At 33.6% G+C, this 15,199-nt stretch overlaps 1 protein-coding gene across 1 annotated transcript in view; it reads left to right on the top strand.

Moving 5' to 3' along the window:
- PARP8 (poly(ADP-ribose) polymerase family member 8) overlaps positions 1-10,529 on the top strand; it is a 254,272-nt gene extending 243,743 nt beyond the window's left edge. Inside the window, exon 28 of the mRNA XM_043976309.1 lies at positions 5,883-10,529. Coding sequence (XP_043832244.1) covers positions 5,883-5,985 — 103 coding nt within the window. The 3' untranslated portion in view covers positions 5,986-10,529. The remainder of the gene's footprint in view (positions 1-5,882) is intronic.
- The last annotated feature ends 4,670 nt before the right edge of the window (positions 10,530-15,199 follow it).

Below are 15,199 nucleotides of genomic sequence, written 5' to 3'. Positions count from 1 at the left end.
AATCTAATTCACTGTAAGTCATGACATCTGTCACAGTCCTATTCAATAACAAAGGACAAACAACAACATTCACATAGTTATTGCACTCACTCATTTGGTCCTCATTGCCTCATCTCTGCCCTATTGGAAGTCTCCTAATTGACCTTGCAGATGCCAGTCTCTGCTTTGTAAGCCAACCTCCAACAAGTTTCCAAAGTGATATCCCTGCTAGTATTAATCATTTCCTTGCTCAATAAGCCATAGGTGGTTCTCCATTGACTGTGATAAAATATAAATCTTCCTGTTTGTCATTTTAAGCCCTTAATCTAGTTAGACCCAAATTACCTTTCCAGGCTGATTTCATGTTTCTTTCCTCCCACCCAAGACATTACAATACATTCTAACCCACCCAATACAATACAATACATTCTAACCAACATAATTTATTTACAATTCCCATATACAATTTTGGGGGGTAGCTAGGTGGCACAGTGGAAAGAGAGCCAGGCCTGGAGTCAGGAAGACTCATCTTCCTAAGTTCAAATCTGGCCTCAGACACTAACTAGCTGTGTGACTCTGGGCAACTCACTTAACCTTGTTTGCCTCAAGTTTTCTCAGCTATAAATTATCTGGAAAAGATAATAGCAAACCACTTCTGTATCTTTGCCAAGAAAACTCCAAATGGGGTCACAAAGATTCAAACATTACTGAAATGAATGAATGACAACAGTACACAATATTTCATCTCCTACTCTTTCACCTTTTTGTCTCTGTTTGACATATTCTCTTTCCTCTCAGCACCCCCAGCTCCCTTCAAGACCTCCTGCTTCTTAAAGATCAGTTGTGATTTCTCCTGTCTCAAATAACTGCATATAATTTATATTTACTTATTTTAATAATTGTTTTCTTCCACTTCATCTTCCCCCTCACCCCCCACCCCAGTAGAATGTAAGCTTCTTGAGGACAGAGGTTGTTTCGTTTCTGTCTTTGTATTCCAGTGCTTGTCATACACTATAATGGGCACTTACTTCATAAAGGTGTTTTTTTTTTTAATTCTGTGCTAGGATCTTGATGATATAAGTTCTAAATTTACTGAGATAAGTATATTAAATTAGTGATTAACACTGGATAACCATTTTGTATCATTGTTCATCTTTATTTGATCTCAACATAAAATGAAAGGTAATCACTCCCTTTATGAGTCCATTTCAATTCCTACACATCTCATTGATTTTCATTGCCAGAATAGTGTCATTTTTTCAGCCTTATAATCCTGTAAAAGAACTCTTGACTATTGTAAAAGGGACAAATAATTTGTTTTTTTAATCCACTACATTAAAATAAGCCTTTTAGTACTGACAGAGGTGAGCCAGGAAGACCTGTGTTCAAGTCCAGCCTAAATACATAAAGAAACAGCTAGAACTTTTATTTTAATAAGGTCCAGTCATATATATTTCTATTTGTTTCCAAGCAAATTTCAGTTATCTGTTTGTGTCCAATGAGTAAAAGGCAAAAGCAAAGTATAGTGTATGTTCATGGAAAAGAGAGACCTTCAAAGGAAAACAGATCTAATGGAGATAGACTAAACTGTGTGCATGTGCACATGAACATACTCATACAGGCATGCACACTATGTGCACACATATATATGAATATATTTATAACTTTACATTGATTTGTTGGAGCTAAAAGTGGGAGTACTGGCTCACATTCCAAATGAAAAAAGACTGAAAAATTTGGAACTATTTCTGTTTACATTTACATTTTCACTTGATAAGTGTTTGTTTAGGTAAGCTGTTTTCACTGTTAAAAGATTTTACTCTATATCAATGATGTTTGCATTTCACAAGTATATTTGATTTTTGCAATCTTTAATTTACACCAGCAATATTTTGGGCCTAATATTCTACCAAGACAGAAGTCCTTGTATAAATAGAAATGTGCACACTAAGGATAATTCATGATTTTTAAAAATTGCTCTTCCATATGTTAGATATTAATTATTGTGTTTTTAGAAAAGAAAGACCTTTCAAATATATACACATATATGCATACATACATCTGGGAATGGGGACAGATTTATTTTCCTGGAGAAAATCTTAATGGGGACATTTGTTGATGAAGGGGAATTAGGGAGGGAAAATCCTGAAATTTGAAGTAAGTTCCCGCAGTCTGTTTTGTTGGTCCACTTTTTCAGAAGTATACAAATCAATGTAGTTCATTCATAAAATAAATAATCTAATTGGAAAGGACCTTGAGTACTATCAACAATATATCTGGCCAATGATGATCCAGGTTCCAGTGGGTACCTTATTATCTCAAGACAGCACATTCCAGTTTTGGACATTTTTATTGGTCAGGAAATGTTTCCTTATAGTGAATGCATATCAGTCAATATACTGGCAATATCTTATCTCCTCCTGAGCTAGTTTGGTTCTTGTATCCAATCTTAAGGGAAGATTCTTGGGAAGAAGGGTTGTACATCATTTTAGATTATATGTAAAATATTTTTAGTTTTGTGTGCCACATTTTAGGGAGGATCTCAACAAATGTGAGCATTCAGAGCATGGCTTCCAGAATAGTTAAAGGCTTTGAGATTATGCTATACACAGATCAATTAAAGGATCCAGGACTGTTTAATCTAGGGAAGAGAAGACTTCAGTAATTGGGGAAGTGTAGGCATTTATAACTATTTCACATATATGTGGAAGAGTGATAATTTTTTTTTTTTGCTTGGTGACAGAGGGCAAAACTAGGAACAATGAATAGAAAGTTGTAGAATGCCAGAGATATAGATTCTATGTAGAGGAAAATGAATAGGAATATCCTGGGATATGCTAGATATCCCAAAATATCCCAAAATATTGGAGGTCTTCAAGCAAAGACCAAATTACCTTTCTTTGTAAATTCCATAAAGGTATTTGAATGGATGGAAATTATTATTTAGGTACAGGTTAGTATAAAATTACCTTTGAGGCCCCTTCCAATGATAAGGTTTGATGAATCATATCCTGTTCATCTACATTGCGTGAACTTCTACCCCTTTGCTCTTCATTCTCTAGTGTCTTACTTGTTAGATATACCCTATCATATCTCAGTATGCCCTAATTTAATGCTGTTTGGGAATAAATTTCTAGGTTTAAGAAATCTCTGTGGAAGTATCTGTATTAATCAGCAAAGTAAGTGAGATTGTATAATCTAGATGGCCCAGGTCATCAGAACAGATCATTGGGTGTATAGAATTCAGTAGGAAGATAGCAGCACCACTCTAGACTGTTGAGTGGGAATTTCATTTTCTGCCATTTTGAGTTTGATGCTGGCTGTCAGATTTTGCCATGTTCTGCAATTTACAAGCCATTTATTTAAGAAGGATGGTAAAGAAAAGATGAGGGCTTATGTTCATCTCAGGCTCTCTGATTACATCTTTGATTCTTTGTTTTGGAGCTAATTACCAGAACTCTTTGAAGCTTCTGTCCTGAAGCCATTTTTATAGAGAAGAATTAATTCACTCCCTATTACTCATTGACTGTTATCATGGGAGCTTAACAGATGTATTCACAGTAAACTTCCCATTACCTAAGTGAGTTTATTTAGAGAAATGAACTATTCTTTTCTTTTTTTTTTTGAAATGAACTATTCTAAAATAAATTGTCTTCTGAATCAAAGGATTCAGAAATTGTCCATTATAGTATATCATGTGAATTTTATGGATTTTTTCTTAGCTAAGGTTCAAAGAATAACTTGTATTTGAGAAGCTCCCTCTTAATATAGAAAGTATAGAGTAAAATCAGAAAAGAGTGAATCAAATGTATGATGAAAGCAAGATAAAAATAGATAAAATGCTGAGCACAGAATGATGTCAGTGTAAGACTGAAGAGAAGGGGGGGAAAGGCAAAAAATTAATGATAAAATCGTAAATAAGCAAGGTGAAAGCAAGTTTTAAAAAAGAGAAGCAAGTTAGTAGTTAATTTAATTCCTATTATGCTGAGAAGCCCATCACTGGGTTAAGATTGAAATTCAAAGTTAAGGGTGTAAATAATTATACATGTATATATAATACATAATATTATATATACATGTATTGTTATATACACATATGTATATATGTGCTATGTTAAACTGGTTAAGAACTGGTGATACACACATAGATATCTACAGGTATATGCTATGTTAACAGGGTAAAAACTGGTGAATTTTAGCGTAGGGTAAGAGAGATTGGACTTGATATTCTCAAAACTGCAATGCGAATCAATCTTTGAAAGTAAAGGGGGCAGAGAAAGATTTTGACAAAATACAGCACCCATTCCTAATAAAAATGCTAGAGAGCTTAGGAATAGGTGGAGCTTTCCTTAAAACAATAAGCAGTATCTACCTAAAACCATCAGCAAGCATTATATGTAATGGAGATAAGTTGTAGGCCTTCCCAATAAGATCAGAGGTGAAACAGGGATGTCCATTATCACCTCTATTATTTAATATTGTACTTGCTAAAGATGTTAGCTTTAGCAATCAGAGATGAAAAAGGAATTAAAGGAATTAGAATAGGCAAGGAGGAAACAAAACTATCACTCTTTGCAGATGATATGGTGGTATATTTAAAGAATCCTAGAGAATCAACTCAAAAAGTACTTGAAACAATTAACAACTTTAGCAAAGTAGCAGGATATAAAATAAATCCACATAAATCATCAGCATTTCTATACATGACCAACAAAGTCCAGCAGCAAGAGATAGAAAGAGAAATTCCATTTAAAGTAACGGTAGATAATATAAAATACTTGGGAGTCTGCTTGCCAAGACAAACCCAGGAACTCTATGAACATAATTACCAAACACTTTTCACACAAATCAAATCAGATCTAAATAATTGGAAAGATAAACATTGAATAAACTGAACTATTCCTGCTTTGAAAAAAAATAAAGTAAAGGGGGAACAATCAAATGGCTGGTGAGATGGAAAAATGGTTTAACTCTTCTGTGATTTGAACATGTATATTTGCCAACCATTTGGGAGAGTAATTTCAAACAGTGTTCAAAGGGCTATAAAACTGCATATCCTTTGACCCAGCAATACCATTACTAGGACTGTATCCCAAAGACATAACAGGAAAAAGAACTAGATATACAAAAATATTTATATGAGATTATTTTTGCGGTGGCAAAGAATTGGAAATTGAGGGGGGATGTGTATAAATTATGGAATGGCTGAACAAGTTATGGTATATGATTGTGATGGAATACCGTGGTACAATAAGAAATGACAAACAGGATCCTTTCAGAAAAACCTGGGATGATATACATGAACTGATGCAAAGTGAAATGAACAGAACCAAGAAATTTTTGTATACAGCAACAGCAATATTGTGTGATGATCAGTGATGAATGACTTGGCTGTTCTCATCAATATAACAATACAAAACAATTCCAAAAGGCTTATGATGAAAAATGCTATCCATCTCCAGAGAAAGAATGGATGGAGTCTGAATGCAGATTGAAGCATATTTTTAAACCATATTTATCATTATCATAATAATCATCATCATTTTGGTCTACATTTTCTTTTGCAACATAACTAAGAGAAATGTTTTGTGTGAATATATGTACAATCTTATATCAAGTGGCTTGCTTTCTCAAAGAGGAATGAAAGAGTGAGAGAATTTGGGACTCAAATTTTTTAAATCTTGGTTTAAATGTTGAAAGTTTGTTTACACATAATTGAGAAAAGTAAAATGAAATTAATGTAAAATTAAAAGAAAATATATCCGGAAAAAGTGGTGCTAGATACATTGAACATTTTTTATTTAAATTATCTTATTTTTCTCTGTGTGATAGTCAATTAAAATGTTTCTATGCCATTAAAACATTTTCTTTTATTATTCATATTTTTCTTGTTTCATTTTTAGTTATGAAGATGGTCAAGTAGGAGATACAAGCATTAACACCCAAGAAGGAGGCATTCATAAAGAGATTCTCCGGGTAATTGGTAACCAAACTGCAACTGGCTAAAGGACCACTGTGGTTTCACTATCATGATTTGAAAGCCTTCCTCGGTTTCAAAGCTGGATTTTGAACTGAAGAAGATAAAAAAAATTGTTATTACAAACAAAATTAACCCTTTGAATACCGATTTTTTTCTTAGGATTTCTAATTCTCATTAAAATACCTAAAATGGTATGCAATTTACCAACTGTAGGGGTATGGAATCTAGTAATAAAATTCAACAGCACTTAAACAAAAGTTTGGGCTGCTCACAATAAAAAAAGATTTAAAAAGGAGTTTTGTGCTGATATTTTTATATTAAGCTCTTTAATTGGACATTTTGGTATTATATACCGGCATTTTAAATTTAGGTTAACCAAAATAGAACAAAGAGAGAATATTTTATAATGGAGCCTACATCTATACAGGATACTTTGCAATAAGTATTATGTTTGTACATTCTAATGTACTATATTTATTAGTACTATGGAACATTAGAATGTCATGGAAGGGATGTTCCTTATCCTAGTTGTTTTTTTTTCTAAAACAAAAAATAACTAGGATTTAGATGCAGTTCCTTTCCCCCAAAAAAGTTAAGTATATATGTGTTTTGCATATATATAAGCATATATGTGTGTGTATAATTATGACTATAAATATATTTATACATGCACACACATATGTGACCACACTGATGGTGCAAACCTAGGATCCTATCCTCATCCTGTATGAAGACAGAAACTTCAATAATCAGTAAATCTGGATCTAAGTAAGATATGAGCCAACTCCTAGCCCCTTCATTGGAATTATGGGTAACCTTTCATTGAAAATGTTTTGTGTACAATTTTTCTAGTTGCCCATGTTTTACATAACAGGCTAAAGAAAATATTGTACATATTCAGCTCTCAATGTGTGGAAGTTCATCATTTAAATTTTGCCACCGTTTTGGGGGTTGATAAATTTCTACATTAACTAAATATGATGTTTAATACTCAATTTGATGATCAGTTATTCAAAATCAATCCCTGAAAGTTTAAGCAGTATTTTTTTTTCATTTCCTACTATGGGAATGGAGGCAGTGTTGGTCAATGGAAAGAGAACTGAACTAGATTTCAGGAGGTGTGGTTTCTAGTCTTGGCCCTGTCATTAAGTACCTTTGTGATCTTGGGCATCAATTTCCTCATCCAGACAATGAGATTAGATGGAACTAAATGATTCCTAAGGTCCCTTCAAACTCTGACATTGTGTAATTCTATTTTTTAAAATATTACAATACCTTTGTGTTATGTCAGATTTTTTAGATTTTTCCATCTAATACAACTTATTTTTTTCATATTGAGAAAGAAGACATAAAAGCTTCTTTTATATTAAAAGAAAGCCAATAAGTTTATAAATTACAATATCCATTCAAATACCAGCTTTTTAAGAGTCACATGCTTTTGAAATCATCCCTTTCCCCCCATATCCCAAGGTTCATTGTGGAGCTTAATTTATAGTATTCCATTTGCTAAGGGATCTTTGTGGAATCAGTCTGATTCTGTCAGCACTAACACTCATGGGACTGCCGTGCAATTCTGAGCCTGGAATCAAGGTTTCTGTCTATTATTTCATTAACACAAATGTGAATATACACCTACCCCTCCCTATACATCAACTGTTGGTCATTCGTACTCTGATCCAACAAAATCTCATGTGAAATAACCTCTGTTGAGCATTTAATAAATTAGGAAAACTATTATACACACATGAATTCAAGCAGAAAAATCATTGATGATCACCGTTTGGAAATATTGATGATCATAATGATAGCATCTGCTTGCACCTGATTACTGTTGATCTTTGCTATCTTATACCTTTGTACCCATGCCATATCTAGGAGTAGGGATATCTTGTAGAGGAAGGAGGTGAACCCCCAGTGTGAATGGGTTCATTTGGGGAACTTCTGCAAAATAAAGGAAGGCTCTGCATGTTTTTACCAAGCCTTTCCAAGTCATCAAGGAAGTCCATGCTTTACCTCCACCATTTCAGTGATATATAAAAAGGACTAAATTAGCATTGGAATAAGAAGTACATTTTTTAAGCCCCTGGAAAAGAGAACCCATACAGTATAAAACTAATTACAAAGTTAACACATGAAGAAAAAGTAGCTATGTTTAATGCTATGCGATAATATAATGGAACAAAATATTTCTTTTATCATGTTAAACTTAAAATAAATTCTAATGAGTGAAAAAAAAATAGTCCTCTCCCATGATATGGGATAACTTTAGCATATTACATTGCAGGTATGACTGTTTTAGGTGATGAGGTGGGAGAATTATTTAGCTGAATCTTCCTGGGCAAAGTATCTAAGCAGAATTAATTTTTAATGATCAATTTACAAACAATATATATTTGATGACATTACAGTCCAGTGGTAAAGAGTGTCACAATATTATCTTAATCTAATTTTATTTGCCAAACAATATTGATTTAGGAAATATTGTGACTCAGAAATCCAGGGGGTTATTTGTCAACTTTAATATTCAAGGGGTTAAATATTATGATTATTTCTTAATTCAGTAGCCCAATTTAAAAATATTTGTTTAGTACTGAGACTTGTTCAATGATTCTAGATTTTGATGCTGTACTAGTGTTTTTTCTTAATGACTTGAAAATTGTTGACTGATGCTGTATGATAATTTTATTAATTTTGTACACGTGATACTAAAGAATCCACTGAACAAGCTAATATTTTATTTTCATTCATGAGGATGTGGTCAGGTATAGGAGGTGGCGTAGAAAGGACAAAAAGAAGAGCTGGTTTAAAGAATCTACTTTCTCCTCTTCATTTGTAAACATTATACTACTTGGATAGATGTCCTTTTATGACATTATGACAACAAAAGAAGTATATTCATATCATATTTGAAAAGAGTAAAAAGTAATGATGTGCTAAAATAACCTATTCAACTGGAATTAGATGATTGCATTTTAATGGAAAGGGGTTTTATTTCGTTTTGGTGGTGGTTGGCTTTGGCTTTGGTAAATTGTTTAAACAAGTTAAGGTTTTTTTAAATTAAAATTTGAGATAAATAATACAACTTTACATCCTTATTTATTGTCAAGTAATTTTTAATTGCCAAGATCAATCCTAACACTTTCATTTCAAACAATAGATATTTGTCATAAAATATTTTTTAAATTTGGAGTAAATTCTTTAATTTTCTTCTCTGGCAAAAGTAAAAAGCACTAAATGTGCAGTTTTCATCATCCAGTTAATATGTTGAGTGGATTTTAGAAGTTTGAAATGTGATTAACATAATGTTAAATATAGCATATAGGCCATGGGGACAGAATATTTAAGGTGCAACATTCACAATCCTTGTTAAGGAATTTGGGTAATTTCATTTGTCCATAATTTGATGTATCATAAATTTTAACTTGACCCTATGGCTTCATACCCCTGAATGGATATTAATGTTAAGTTGCTACTTTGAGCATTTTGGAACTAATGACTCTTAAAAAAATATGGTGTAAATCTGTCTTGACTCAATATTTCATTACAACACTACCTCAGGATAAAAGAGAGGCCAATGTTTTACATGAAAATGTTTCTCCCTTTTGAGGAGCAAGAAGAATATCACAAATTGGAAAAATCAACTGCTTTGTAATGCAGCCATTCATGGGCAAAGGAATCATCAACTTTGCCCCTCTTAAACTCTTGAGAATACAGTGAGATTCCTGTTTAAGACACTAATGTCCAAAAACAGAGATAAGTTCCAGTTCAAAACTATTGATTCCCTAGTTCCACTAGCTTTCTACATTGACTGGTTTTTCATACCCTTAGTGAAACCTCAACCCCCAGTGGGTGAAAATTAGGAGGAGTGAAATGGGCAACTTGTTTCAGTTGGCCAACTGAAGTTTCAAACTTTTTGGGCAGTTGATTACTAGTGATTTTTATTTCTTTTGTCAGAATGTAGAATTGATGTATATTATTACCCAGCCAATATTTCTTTGAAGTTTTGTATACAGTATGATATATTAGGTATAAGTTTTTGTAGGTCAAAAGAATTTAAGTAGCTTTTAGACAAAATATATCTAGAGTGTGAAAAAGCTGTGTTGAAGAATAGATGACATTAAACATTTACCAGCAAGTCAATAAAAGTAATCCTGATACATTCAACATAATTTAATGTTCTGAAATTATTTTCTTCAATTTGCCCAATATTTACTGTATCTTTGAGTAAAAAAAAATACAGTCATTCCTTTATGTAAACATTAAGATATGCCTCTGTTTCTTTAACTATACAGCCTTCTTGACAAATTTCTTGAATTTTGTGCACAAAATAGTATTGCAGCCTGCTATTTAGCCTCTGGTGCCTTAGAGTTATTATAAATATTTAACGATATGTACATAATGTAAATACTGCCAAAAGATCACTAAGGCCAAATATTTTCTCTATCACTTTTTATGGCACTTGCTTTCTATTGCTACTTTAGCCTCTTTTATCCAGCTTTGTAACAGTTATAACATTGTAGCCAATGTAAATGTTTACTTTCAATAAATCTGAATTTGTTCAACAAGTACTGTATACGTGGGCACTATTGTGAGAACTCGAAAATTGGCCTCCCCTCTTACCGAATCTTGCCTCTGGGTTTTGCTTTTTTTTTTTTTTTTGGAAGGTCTAAATAAAATCTAAAACAAATAGACATTATTCATTTTACCCCTTCTGCTCACAGTCTGATGAAAACATTCTTGTCTTGATATTTAGAGTGGTCAAGGGAGCCCCCAGTAAATAATTGATTATGGATGTGAGTGCTATTTCAGTTTTTAACTATAGACTATAATGTTGGATTCAAAAATAGTATAACTTAAACTTTACAGTGCCATTTGAAATTTGTAGGAACAGTGTCTGAAGAGGCATTTTAAATGAAACATCATAGATTTTCAAAGTATTTCTTACCTGTTAATATGCTGTACATTTCATGACAATATAATGTCCTTCTTTGTTTTTTATTTTTATTATATTTTATGTTCACATCACTTCCAATATGTTCTTTGTTCTCCCAGAAGGCCATCCTTTATAACAATAAATAAAAGGGTGTGTGTGTGTGTGTGTGTGTGTGTGTGTGTGTGTGTGTGTGTGTGGTAAACAGTTCAGTAAAACCATGACCATGTTAAGCCAACTACAGTGTTTTATCTACTTATATCTAGCATATCACATCCATAGCTCCCTACTTCTTCCAAGAAGGAAGAGAGGTACAGTCTCATAGCTCTTCAGGGCCAAGCTTGGTCATTATTTTACATCTCTTAATTTAGTTCTTGTTGTTCTTCATTTATATCATTGAAGTCATTTGGCATATTGTTTCTTTAGTTGTGCTCATTTCATATACATAAACATATATATGTGTATATATGTCTATCTGTACCTATCTATAGATATGTATATAAGAGATATATTTATCTTCTCAGGTTTCTCGAGGGAAATATGTCTTCCCATGCTTCTCTATTCCTTTTATATTCATTGTTTTTATTTCAAAGTAATATCTCATTTACATTTATATATTAAAATGTCTATAATACTTTTTAAAGCTTACTTTTTAAAATAGCACATCTAAATCACAATGACCATCCTAAGGAATTAGTTCACTTTTTAGTTATGTGAGGAAATAGAATTCACTAAAAAGGGTAATGGAATGGATCCATGATTTTGTTAGCAAAGGGACAGATGAAGAAACTCCCTCTACCAATGCAAGTCAGTGTTTTCTCTGCAATTTACAGACTTGAAAAATTGCCTAAAGTATTGAAAAGTTTAGTGCCTTGCCCAGTATCATGCAGTTCTCTACCCATCACACTATAATGTTTCTCCAAATTCACTAAAATCGTATTTATATTGGACTTGTGATTAATTTCATATTTCCAGGACTTAAAATCTATTAATTTATAGGAAAGGAACCATGGACTAAACTTTAGTCTCTTATACAAAAAAATACACTTGGTTTAAGAAAATCCAATATTTAAGTATTTGATATAGGCCCTGAGATAAGTATAAGTCACTGTTCCTGCACTACAGCGTATTTGGGGAGAAAACATTCCTCATGAAAGAACTAGATAATAACAGAAAACACTCAAATCTGAAGTGTTATAAGAGAACCTATAAGTGTAATGATAAATGTAATAAGCAAATAGTAGGAAAAATTTCATGGATGGGATGAGGATGAGACTTGAGAATATCTTGAAGTATGGTTAAAGGAGGACAATCCAGGCTGATGGAACAGCTTGAGCAAAGGCATAAGTCAAGAACTGGCAACAGACCTGATTGCTTGAAGTGTTGAGTTTGCATTAATCCATAATGATAAGTAAGGTTGGATTGGTATGGTGTAAGCCTAGAAAGCAAAGGACTTGATTGAGTAATTTTCAATTCTTAAATGAAGTGACACGAAAGAAAGTCCAACAGCAGTGTGCTTTAAAGATTCAAGGGTGCAAAGTGAAGACAAGGACTCTAAGTATGTCCAGTAATTCAGACATAAGATTATGAGAGCCTAGACAAAAATCCAATATGAAAGGCATTTAAAAGACAAATATTTAAACAGGACTTGGGGATTAGCCTGAGAAATGGTATACCAGAGCCAGAGCAATTACCCAGCTCTCCAACCAGTGACCTTGGACAAGTAGTTTAACTTTTTGGGGCCTTAGTTTCCTTGTCCCAGGGGACAAAAGGGGATTAAAATGAGGAGACTGGACTAGAGACAGGTTCTTAACCTTTTTTATATGGTCGACTCCTTTCACTCTCTGGTTGGAGCCTCTGGGACCCTTTTCAGAATAATGTTTTTAAATGCATAAAATATATGGAAATAGAAAGGAAGCTGATTACATCAAAATGCTGTCATTAGAATATTTGGGGTTATTTTTTTTTTTATAATTCACAGTCTCCTGGTGAAGAACTCCTTCCCTAGAGGATATTTGAAATCCTAACATTCCAACTCTTGGCATTTTATGATTTTATATTGTAAATAAACAGGCAAAGAGAAGGAAGAGTCCCATGTTTCAGATGAAAGGGACACAGATAATGATGAACCTATTAAGATATCAAGGAAAAGTTGGGAAGAGCAGTAGGATTAGACAATTTACAAATTATATTTAAAAAAATATTTTACAGTTAAAATTTGCTTTACAAAAGTAATCATATTTTACTTCAATAGTCCAATGGGTTAGGCAGTTCAAACACTATGTGGTTTTTATAGAGGGGAGTAAATAGTCATATTACAGGCTGTAGAGACAGGATTCAAATCCAGGTATTCTGACTACAATTAATGCCCTTCCACATCTCATGCCTCCTGTTGAACTTGAGATGAGGAAAAAAATCCACATTGTGTTCTGAATACAGTTGGATTTAGAGTTGGATAAGGACTGAAGAGACTAGGAGTTAATTTTCATGATAAGTGGTAACTGAAGCCACAAGTGACCTTTGTAAGGGACTACAGAGACAAGAAGTGAGAGGACAAGTACAAAGCCTTTAGGAACAATCTGCATTTAGGAGCTAGAGACAAAAAATGTCATTAAAAGAGGAGTTATCAAAGAAATAGAATACTTAGATGAGGCAGCATCATGGGAGCCAAAAGAAGAGAATGGAAATTTACTTCAATACTTCAAAGCTACATGAATTTATCTTTGTGAATATTCTCTCTAATGACACAAATTGCAAACCCTCCATGCCCTAGTAAAAACCTTAATGATTCCCTCAGCCATCATCAATCATGACCTGGTCCTTAGTATTCTGGTGATGAGCCTTTTAAATGATCTTCAAAAGGGAAAATGCGGCTGAGAATAATATGGACTATGCCTACCTAATTTACTTCTGGATTTCCCTGGGGAAATCAGTTAAGCTTTCTTCTCACCTCCCATAAATCAGAGAAGATAAAAAGCAATTGATTGGCTAACAGCACCTCAGCCATCCTCCTTGTAATTCAGAAGTCTATAAGCAGCTCCTTAGCTATCACAAATAAGGAGAAGAGGAAGGGATATGTACAGCTTGTGTCTTGATGTATCTATACTAGCTTTCCTACCCTCAGCTGAAGGGATGGGTAAAATAAGCTTAACTATGTACTTATAAAAGATGAGAGACATGCTCCAGCATATCTCAAATTAGTTAATGGAATAGCATATTTTTGCTGATTTGAACTAATCGATTAAGAAAATAGAAACTTATTCACAGTAGAAGTTGATTCAATGTCAAAGAAGGGAAGATGGCTCTCAATCAAATGAAAAGCTGTTTATTGAGAAAATCTTCATGATACAATTGACAGTGTTCCTTTTATATTCCTCAAGCTCGGATTTTAAAGGGGCAAAGATCCTAACCATAAACAAGCTCAAGCTCATTTCCACCAAAGTTCACAACTCTTCCCCACTGATCGAAATACTTCATCTTCTGCTACTCTTTGGATCAATCAGATAACTTGTAGAGCAAAATAGTTTTCAGGCCAGAAAAAAAAAAACCAAACATATTTACAAACAGGTAAATTAAGGGGTGACACAAAAGGGGTTCCAATTATTTTTTTGTGGGGCAATGAGGGTAAAGTGACTTGCCCAGGGTCACATAGCTAGTAAATGTCAAGTGTCTGAGGCAGGATTTGAACTCAGGTCCTCCTGAATCCAGGGCTGGTGCTTTATCCACTGTGATGCCTAGTTGCACCCCAATTCCTTTTTTGGAAAAGGTTTTAAACCCTCAGCTTCCACACTATTTAGATGTTTTGTTGGTTTTAATTTTTTTTTAAATAAATCACCGACCAGGCTATTGCATGAGAAAAAAGAATCTTCAGTCCAAAATGTTCATATACAGTGCTAATAAAGATCAATAATCAATGAGAATTGAGCCTCTGAAATTTTAGTGTGACTGAAAATGTGGATTAATTTTACAAAAATTTTATTTATGTGGGGGCTTGTTTTAGATTAGATCTGTGATTCATTTGCATATTGAACTCCCTCATGAGAAAACTGCCTCAACCTGTGCTCTGAGGGTCAACACCTTCTCTGATGGGACATTGAGAAGTCATGTGACTTTCTCACATTTCAGAAGTCAACATTTTGTGGGGGAGTGTGGGGACAAGGGGGCTTAGACTTCCTTATTCTGAGGCTAGTTTTCCATCCCTATTGCCTTACCTCTTTTATATTGCTCCCTTTAAAATATGCTCCTTCCGGGAGGGCAGCTGGGTGGTGTAGTGGATAAAGCACCAGCCCTGGAGTCAGGAGAACCTAGTT

Source organism: Dromiciops gliroides, chromosome 1 (assembly GCF_019393635.1).
Source record: "Dromiciops gliroides isolate mDroGli1 chromosome 1, mDroGli1.pri, whole genome shotgun sequence".
In the NCBI taxonomy this organism is placed as follows: domain Eukaryota; kingdom Metazoa; phylum Chordata; class Mammalia; order Microbiotheria; family Microbiotheriidae; genus Dromiciops; species Dromiciops gliroides.
The sequence above is the reverse complement of the archived record's forward strand: the minus strand, read 5'-3'. Positions and strand labels throughout refer to the sequence as shown.